Source organism: Nicotiana tabacum, chromosome 18 (assembly GCF_000715075.1).
Source record: "Nicotiana tabacum cultivar K326 chromosome 18, ASM71507v2, whole genome shotgun sequence".
Classification (NCBI taxonomy): domain Eukaryota; kingdom Viridiplantae; phylum Streptophyta; class Magnoliopsida; order Solanales; family Solanaceae; genus Nicotiana; species Nicotiana tabacum.
The window spans coordinates 130,121,331-130,131,400 of NC_134097.1; the positions used below are offsets into that span (position 1 = coordinate 130,121,331).

At 35.9% G+C, this 10,070-nt stretch overlaps 1 protein-coding gene across 19 annotated transcripts; it reads right to left on the minus strand.

The window, feature by feature from the left end:
• Nucleotides 1-970: 970 nt before the first annotated feature.
• LOC107804274 (receptor-like serine/threonine-protein kinase NCRK) lies at nucleotides 971-9,579 on the minus strand. 19 transcript variants are annotated; one of them, XM_016628137.2, is made up of 12 exons: nucleotides 9,290-9,579; nucleotides 7,188-7,303; nucleotides 6,420-6,462; nucleotides 5,746-5,837; nucleotides 5,358-5,465; nucleotides 4,671-4,781; nucleotides 4,183-4,452; nucleotides 3,743-3,984; nucleotides 3,333-3,629; nucleotides 2,750-2,986; nucleotides 2,325-2,552; nucleotides 971-1,598 (listed from the first exon to the last, which is right to left on the minus strand). In XM_016628137.2, exons 4-12 carry the CDS (start codon nucleotides 5,813-5,815, stop codon nucleotides 1,287-1,289), a joined length of 1,875 nt encoding a protein of 624 aa, XP_016483623.1. In that variant the 5' UTR covers nucleotides 5,816-5,837; nucleotides 6,420-6,462; nucleotides 7,188-7,303; nucleotides 9,290-9,579; the 3' UTR covers nucleotides 971-1,286. The 19 variants fall into 19 exon arrangements, with proteins under 19 accessions (XP_016483623.1, XP_016483616.1, XP_075093383.1 ...); XM_016628130.2 differs by having other exon boundaries at nucleotides 5,746-5,832; nucleotides 7,188-7,352; nucleotides 9,290-9,566; XM_075237282.1 differs by having other exon boundaries at nucleotides 7,188-7,352; nucleotides 9,290-9,566.
• Between the last annotated feature and the right edge of the window lie 491 nt (nucleotides 9,580-10,070).

A 10,070-nucleotide genomic window follows, 5' to 3' on the forward strand; every position in this document is an offset into this window, starting at 1 on the left:
TCTTCTCAACTGAGAAGGAAACAATTTTGTAGAAGCTTTTCGTTTTTTTTGTCTTTAAAATAGAGAAGCAAGATGTAGATTTTGACAAAAAAAAGCTCACTCACTTCCAACGTTTACATCACATTAATAAAAAGGTAACAAGCGTCCTTTACATATAATTGTATCACTTATGGCTTAACTATGCTTGCTTAATGTATAATTTTACCTCAATATACTAGTTTTTTTTTTAACCCCAGAAAACCTTACAGTGAGCACTCTGTGCGCACTAGGTAAACCTCCCACTATGTAATAGCCTGCAAATCACATAAGGGATGTAAATCGCACTAGGTAAGCCATTTGCGACAAGCTCGGCCTAGAAAGCATTAAGGAGGGATCGATCCCAGGCCATCTGTATGGATGACCGTCCTCCAAACCACGATCAATTAATGCTTTTGAATTTTGATATAACATATAAGCACCGTGTGGACAAGTCTTTTTCTGAATTTTGTGGGGTGAGTGCCACTTTTTTGAATACTAATGCTCAACTTATTTGCTTGATTTAATGGATCATTAAATTGTGTTATATTGTAGTCTTTTGTATGACAACTACCTCATTATATATCTTTGATATCCCAGAATTTGTTCTTGGTGCTTTAAGGGTTCGTACATGATTACTCTATTAATTACACTTACAGTGTAACATCTCAGAATTTGTTCTTGATTGCTCCTGCGTAAGATAGTCATGAAATATATAACATTTTGACACATTGTTATCACGAAAATCCTTATCTTAATTCACGAATTAAACAAGAGAGAAATTAAGGATATGCATGCTAGGTACAACACATCTTTCATTCACACATGTAAATTTTCTTGAAAAATGTATTACATATGAAAATCACTTCCTAATTCTTTTTCCTCTGCTAATATAAGGCAATAAAACATTGTTTTTTTCCTTCTTTTTAAGGGAACACTCAGCAAACAAAAGTTACTCTACTTGACAGTTCAACATTGAGTTATCACTTGCAGTAGGAAGAGGAGTTCAAAAGTCTTACAATTTCCAATTTGTGACAGTATGTGTAAATTTGCATCCTCCTTTTTTCTAGAATTGCATATCTAACTAGGATAATTTACAAAAGAAATACGACTAGAAAATTTCATGTAAATTTCCCTTACATCAATTGAAAAAAATGAAATCAACTGCCTTGTATGTGTAATCTTTAAACCAACCTGTGATTCTCGAATACTAAGACGTGAAAAATTGAGGAAACCAAAGCTAAAAGAAAGCTGCTATTTTCCTACAGCACCTACGTTGTTTCCAATCTAACAGTTGGCATATGAAATTTCTCAAACCGCGGTTCAGTTAAATCCACTGCTTCATCATCTTGCGGGCTCCAACTTCGGGCATTTGAGCTCTGGAGTAGTAGTTTCTCTACATATGCAGCATGAATAACATGTTCTTTCTGATCACTAGTTTCGCCACAATGATTGAACTCGCAATGTGGCGACAACAAGCAGTGAGCTGAGCGATTCTCAGACGTGATCTGCTTGATCTCCTCAGCTTCAACAAAGCCGGGACTTTCTCCATAAGTACTCTTTCCATCATAACTAAACGAGCCCTATATAATGTATAAAGAGCGTTAGCAGATCTGTCAGTATTTTCTTATGCAATATCTATGACATATCAAAACATCTACTTATGGGATCTACTTATTACTTCTGTATAAAGTTCTGTACGTTTGGATTAGATTACCAAAAAAACACGGTTCACAAGTAGACAACCATGTAACAAGATGACAAAGACGAGGATAAGTAATGCTGAAAGAGCTAAGTAAAACACGAAGATGATGACAAAATGCTCAAAGAGTTAGCCCAAACAAGAACTACAATGACAAAGGAAATCAGCTGCACTGAGAAAAGGAAATTTAGAATTGTGTGAAGTGCCACCTAAGTGGTCTTTCCAGCGGAAATAATATTCTAATTCCCAACTTTTCAGAAAAGACAAAAATATCATAGTAGCAGTTTAAGATCATCTCTTACAAAGATTTTCCTGTGTTTAGAAAGGTTAAATGCAGCTACAAGATGTCTATTTTAAATCAGATTGTATATGTAATTTGGCGCACAACACCTAGTAATTTTACCCCTTTTAGAAGTTTCTAATATGGGGTTACAAATAATTGGTGATTTTTGTCTGTTCGTTAAATCAGCAGATGACAGCTATGCAAACTTAAATTGGCAAATGAAAATATGGTAGATTGGCAACAGAAAACCAAAATAAGTTTATTCGGATACCTTGAACTCATCTCTCGAGAGTTCAAGTTGATTTAACGAAGTGTTTCGGATACCTTGAACTCATCTCTCGAGAAGTGTTTCCTTTTAGATGTTTCTGGGGCAATAGTTGACAAAATTTGAACAACCTCACTCATCGTTGGCCGAGAATCTGGGTCCAATAGAAGACACTCCTTAGCCAAGTAAGCCATTACCTGCATCTCCTCTTCTTCAAATTCTCCTTTCAAATTTGGGTCTGGCAACTCTGAGACCACACGCCTACTGTCTAGCAGACGAGGGGTTGCCTATATTAGAGATGAAAATTAGTACTCGTCATTATCTTTTTGCTATTATTTGGGGTTAAGCTTTGACAGAGGACTAAGGTTTCCAAAAATCAGAGGACATAATTCTATCCAATTCAATACTGCTATTCCTAGAAGAGTAAGTAAAAATGCTAAGTGAATTGGAGGAGAGGGAGAAACATTTTATTAACTTTTCATACCCATATCACGAGGCTCTCTTCTGCCTTATTAGCCGACTTATGTATTGGTTTTCGTCCAGTTATCAGTTCAAGGAGCACAACCCCAAAACTGAAAACATCAGACTTCAAAGAAGCTCTTCCAACAATTGCATATTCAGGTGCAAAATAGCCAAATGTGCCCTGCATCCGAGCAGGAGAACTGGAACCACTAGGAATACCATCATTTTGAAGGTGTTTTGCCATGCCAAGATCAGTAATCTGAACATGCATATAGTGGTAGTCAAAAACAAAGTGGGATATTACGTGATGAAAGCTACGGAAACAAACGATTTGCAATTTGAAGTAGTATTTATTAAGTTCGGCAATACTAAAAAGACTACTCTAGAATCAGCATGCTAAAGTCAACGACTAATAATGGCTAAAGAAAAATGCAATCAATTAAACACAACTGCTGCATTGAAAAAGAATTGAAGCTAACTCCTCAGTATTTCCTTGGTAAGTGGAAACTGGGTCACAGGCTCACAGCTAGCCTTATTTCCGGCTTATTGATCAATGTAACAGATTTCCCTTTAATTATTTTATTTGGACCTTGGTTTAAACTTACCTTTGCTCTATAGTTCTCATCCAATAGAACATTAGTGGATTTAACATCTCGGTGTAAAATTCTTGGTGCAGCTGCTTCGTGGAGATACTCCAAGCCACGTGCAGCTCCAAAAGCAACAGCGACCCGTGTACTCCAATCGAGGTGTCTCCCTGATGCTCCATCCAGACAATCTCTCAGATTGCCATTTGCCATGAACTCGAAAATAAGTAGCCTCTCGGCATGTTTCCCATGGTGTTCGGAGCAGTATCCAAGCAATGGAACCACATGACAATGATGAAGTCTTGATATGAGTTCTATCTGGCAAATGAAAAGATTTTTAAATAACTTTTTCATTCTGTAGTCGCATGTGTAACAAGATTCTCAAAGTAGAATGTTTAACATATCAATTGAATGATCCTTTGAGATATTACCTCCGTCAAGAAAGCAGAGTCAGTGTCCTGTCCTGCCTGAGTTTTTATTCGCTTAATTGCAATAGTTCTTCCATTTCTGAGATAACCACGGTACACATGGCTGCTTCCTCCGACCCCAATCAAATTGGAATCAGAGAACTTATTTGTTGCGCTCTCTAAGTCAGCATATGAAAATTGAATAATCGTCCCATAAAATACTCCAGATTTTCTTTTGAACATAATACATGCTTTGGGAACACAACCTACAGGATAAAGTTCAAAGAGAAATTAACCCAATTATTGACATCAGGAAGTTCATATCATCTATCAAAAGCACTCCTAAATGTGTTAGAAAAGTGAATTACTTGAAAATTCATCATATACACAAAGTGATACATTATTAACATCTGCAGATTCAACTCACGATCTAACTCAAATCATTTAAGGAAAGCCAGGTTTACCTGTAACACAGTTGGAGGAACCAGTGTACCGTCCATGTTCTGCAATTGAAGTTCCTTGGCTTAGTATTAAGTTGGTAGTACTGTTGTAACTTGTTTCTTTGTCTGATGAAAATAGAGCTCGTTGGATAGAATATTTATCCTTTCTATACACATAGCACAGCATCGAAGCAACAAAACCAAGCGTAATGACGGTTGCACATAGTAAGAGCATGACCAAAATAACTTTGCTGGATATGCTCTTCTTAGGTGACTGCTTTTCAAGTTGAGTTCCTGTTCAGAAGCAAACACATAATTAATCAACTAATTGAACCTTCTAGCGGAGCTAAATTCAATTGACGGTTGTAAACAGATTCACAATCAAGGATAAAGAATCAGCAAAAACTAGTGTGCAGGAACTAGGACAAAAGCAGATAATTAAGTTTGCAAGTTTCTAAAGCAACATACATTTTCTTAAACTGTTTCAAAGATCAGTACAGGTAGAAAAATACCATAATGGCAATCACAGGCTGTAAAACAGCTGCTATAACTATTAGCAGCAGCCACTCTAGGTAGTTCATCAGCGGCACATATGCATATCCATCTGTTCTTGCTTGATTTGTCTGCAGAAATGCATAACGCCAAATCAGTGCACACTGGACTTTTCTATAATTGTTTGATACTGCATATGACAAGATCAACATGCAAAAAGAAGAAGAGTTTTGTCAAGTTTCTAAAAGAAAAGCAATAAAACATACAGTTGAGGACTGCTCAATACCAGAGGAAAGCTTATTCATGAGAGCTTGTTTGAAACCAAATGCTCCTCGTGTCTTTGGAACTGAATTCTTCTTATCAAATTCGAAGTACCAATGGAGTTCTTTCGTGTTTTAGAAGCATTAGTTGGTATTTAGCTTTAGAAAAAAGAGCTATTTTCCAGCTTACAACCACAGAGCAAAGAGCAATGCATGTGCAAAAATCAGCAGTAATGATTATATGAGCAGTATGCCTCTTATACTTTTCCAATCTTACAACACTCTTGATAACATCCAGAAATAATTAGCTCCATGTTAGTTTGTGAGGATGACATTATGATAAGTTAAAATTACATGCTTTAAGTAGTATTAGCAGCAACCCAAACACTATAGCAATTGCCATACAGCAGCAAAGAGCTCACAAAAACAGGGGAAAGAAAAACATACCAAGAGTGCAATCACAGGATGATGAACAGTTTTCTGGAACAACAAAACTCTGGTTGGCAAGACAGCTGCAGGTCCACTTACTTGTTACTGATGCATTTTGTCCTTCATCTGATAAAGAGATAGATGAAGTTTCAATTTTCTGCATGTGCAAGTCAAAGGGAATTTACATTGTCTCATTGCGTGAAACAAACTATAATAAAAATGTAGAGTAATCTCTTGTAAACCGGAGCTAGACAACTCCTTACTGCTTATATAGGTCGGACTCAGCTAGAAGTGAATTAAATAGAACATCCAGAAAAGGAAAAGGCTACTTTGATCTGTAGTCTCTAGACTTTCACAGAATGAAATGGAATGAAGAGACTGCAATACTCCCAACAAGAATACTCACCGCCAGCAATTTGCTGTATCCAGACCAAGCTAATGAGGAAAGCAATTGCAGCTTCCTTTCCGAACCTCATTTCTTGTTGACAAATCTCTGAGCTTTTTGCCAAGAATGTGAGACAAAATAGAGGAAAAAGTTATAAAAAGCCGCCAACGTATTAAATACCAGAATAAGCACCATTGGAGTACTACAACTACGAAACAGTGAGTCTTAATGAGACTGGCAATGGCACAAGTACAAGAAAGATGCATGCAATTCAAAATACAGAAGTGGGTTTCTGGGAGAACCAGCTACTTTTGAATGTGATAGAACTTAAAAACTGTTTCTTCAGAATTTCCAAGTTAACATAAAGTTGAATAAGAAGATTACTTTAGTATGTGTACAACTTAAAGTTAGCAAATTTATATCTCTTTATTTATCCTTCAAACCATCAAAACCAGTTGAGATGCTAGGACCGAAGCAAAGGAAATACATGATACAAATTAACATAAATCCTAGTTGATTTGTAGTCTTCGATTGTTAGTTGTGCTGCATGTTCTTCAAAGTTCAAACCATCAATTCTTGAGATGTTTGATAGTATATTCACTAATTGAACTTGAATTAAATCAACAAAATAGTTTCATAAAAGCTTTTAATAACAATTAAAATATTTCAAAATAATGAATAAAGAGATATCTTACCAAAGAGTAGTTCACTCATGAAATCTTCATCTCAAGGACCATTCTGCAGGAAGGTGATGCCAAACCATTACATTGTATAACAATTACACAACATAATCCAACTAAGAACATTATAAGAGCACATCACGACACTGTCTAAGGTCATCTACAAATCATTATTCTGGTACAAAGAGAAAAAACAGAGGGGGTTAGAAGATTTCATGTCATCCACAAATTTTCCAGTGCAAGAAGAAAAGACAAAATGAACAACCTGGAAAACAATTTCAGATTTTCACTTTCCAAGTGTCAGGTAAGGGTTATAAATATCAGAAATAAGGGAGAAGGAAGAGAATCATGGATAATTTGATAGATAGGACCAAATAGACGGTAGGCCAACAAATGTTGGTAGGTTTGAACTTCTCTAGGTGTAAATTTTGAACTTCTTCTGCAACATAAATATCACAAACAGTTGTTGTCGGTTTTCCTTATTCGCTTTTCTTTAAAAAATATGGAATCTTGATCAGGTCAATTGATAACCCCCTAATAGAAACTAGTAAATTATGATCAATGAAGCTGAATAGATAGTAAGCTTGAGAGAAAGTAATGCTCAACTAACAGGTTTAAATGCAGTGTTCAAAGAACTTGCACGTGCCAACCATCTAACCTTCTACCACTGAAGTTACATCAGACAATTAAGATGACACTCAGTCCCTAACATTTAAAAAAAAAAAAAAGAAGCATAAACCAAGACAATCCCAGTTAAGACAGCAATCAACATATATATCCTACCACGTTTCTTGAATTGCGCCCAGCAGAGAACTGAAGCAAGGGAACATGGAGAGGCAGCCGCGTGCTCTACTTGTTTCAGATGAGTCAATTTTGTGATTAAAGCAAAAATGTTACACCTAGAGAGCAAGAAAGGCTCATCTTTACCACTTATTCATTAGCTGAAAACTGCAGCACAACCAGAGAGTATCACAACTATGCTTACTAACATATAAGGTAGACCCATCAAAGATTAAAGAATAGAAAGGCCAAAAAGTTAATGAAAAACAGTCATCTGACAGCAGACACCTAAAGACAAGGACATTTGGTTTTCTATATCATTCATCCACAAAACAACATTTCTAGAAAACAAAAAAAAAAAAAAAAAAAAGGTTATAAAGCTAAAGGTCCGTTAGATAGAAAAATAATAAGTTATAAGGCTTAAAACCAAACTCCATGAAAGCAACTCGATTACAAATCAGAAAGAGACTTGTCAACAATCAAAGCAGTATAAATTACTAACCAGTATCAAATACTTTATAAATACAGCAACAAACTAATTGTGGGGGTGTATCTAATGAGTTTCACAAGCCGTTAACTTTATGCATTTTAGACCCTTTTGTATGCCACAAATAGTAAAGTCTACGAAATCTTTGAAAAGTCCTACTATGGTACGTGTATGCCAACGGTTAGAATAGACTTTGCTTCCAAGACATATTTTGGGGTTAGATAGAAACTAAAAAGTTGTGCCGCCTTGGCTTTGGCCTGGCCTGCACCATCAACTAGCAACAGAGTCCTTTGTATTACTCCACATTGGACTTTCTTGAGAGTGATGTTTCTTGAAAAAAGACGTGCACAAAACAAATTTTTTATTCAAGGGAGACCCACAAAATTAGTGTCGGTTGTCGGGTAAAGACTAAAGAGATATAGAAATTGGGAAAAGGTCCATGAAAATCTATGATGCCTTTCTTGTCTAATTACCAATTTTTTGACTCCCATTGGAGGGAAATAACGAAAATTTAACTTAAAGTTTTGCGAAGATATTACCTTTCTGTATTTTCAAGTGATTTTCCTTGGCAAAAGTTGTGCCACTTTATGCTTCTCAGAGTCTAATGTGTTACAAAGCAAAAAAGCAAAGGTGTAACGTTTTGTATACAGGTTTGAATATGCAGTAGTTTATATTTAAGTGGTGAATTTACTCATAATAAAGTTTAATCCGATATTAATAGATCAAATTTTCATAATTGAGAAGAAAGCATATAAATTCCAGACAGCAATGTCTTTCATTTTTTATTATAAGAAAATAAAGGAAATGTACAAAAACAGATACTTACAGAAAACTAGAAGTGGAGCAATTTCGTCAAAAGAAACTCTGAAGTTGGATGTTATGATGGGAAGAGCCAGCTACAGGTTACACTAACGTTTAGGGCAGATGTACATTTAAATATTTAATATTTAATGCACCATATTATTATATCATTAGAGACGGATTCAAAATTTATTTAATATTTAATGCACCATATTATTATATCATTAGAGACGGATTCAAAATTTTAATTCTATGGGTTCAGAATTCAAAGTTTTAATCTTGAACTTATCGCACCTGAGATACCATATCCTCCTACATTGATCGAGAGTTATGTAATTTAAAATTTTTAAAAATATTTATACAATTTTCTAAAAGATATTAGACGCAATGATATTGCAATGACCGACTTCAAATCCTGAATATAGCTCTTTAACATAAACGTGAATGTTGGCTCCATCAGTAATGAGGAACTGAATCTTTACTAAAAGCATAAGGATTTTTTCTTTGAATTTTCAAATGGAGAGAGTGATATCAAAGTTCAGAAGTCACGTCGCATGGCAAAGTAGCATTTAATTTGACATACCTTTTCGATAGGTCCACAATGAAGAACTTTAAATCCTGTTTTTTCAAACACTCAATGAAAGCGAACTTATCACTAATTTAATATCCATGATTAGTTCTATACACTAATAATGCAACAAACAAATATAGAAAACTGTCCTTTTATTTTTCTATTTTTCTCATCCTTGTATCGTCTGCCGACACAGTTCAGTTACTGGAGTCAAATCACTTGAAAAAGTCAAGTTCGTCGACATACCTATGAAATCCTCCGGCGACGGCGACGATAACGGCGACTTTGAACTATACTGAAACGACGCTGGCTAGTTAGTAGTAGCGGTGGTGGAAATCGAAGAAGCAGCCGGAAATGCCACGTGTACAGCGGCAACGCTCAGAGAGCTCAGCTGGCGGAAATGTCACGTGCAATCATCCGCGTAATTTACCGGGGAATCAGCCGGAGAAAACGTGAATAGAAGATTCCGACTCCGAGGTGAGAAAAAATGGGCAGTGCTACGGGGACTAGCAGATCGAGTAGTAAAAGCCACAGCTGAACGCACTGTATTATGAACGTTCTATTTCATGTGCTCCCCTTGAGGTACTGCCACGTAAACAAGTGGGGCCCACTACTCGGATAAATACAGAACAATAGTACTCTACTAGTTCGCCTTTTATATCGCTTCAGTTTCGTTTTATATAAGGGTAAGTGGGGCCCAGATAGCCATGTGGGAAATTGGTCTTCCCGGTGTGGCAGCGCCATTTTTTGAACTGTTAACTAGGAGTATGTTTTTGGCGCAATAATGGGCTATTATCAGTTGCCACGTGGCTGCTTGTACTTTGTCATAATGATTTTCTTACGGCTTGTTTGGATACTTGTTACGTAACGTTTTATAATGTATCGTATCGTACTGTAGTGTATCGTACTATATGTGAGCACCTAATTTTTGACAATATTTAATTTTTTGTCACTTCTTTTATGTAAATATTTTAGGGGTTTTAACCTACAATTTTTAGCTTTATTACACTTTTTATTATAGGGTAAA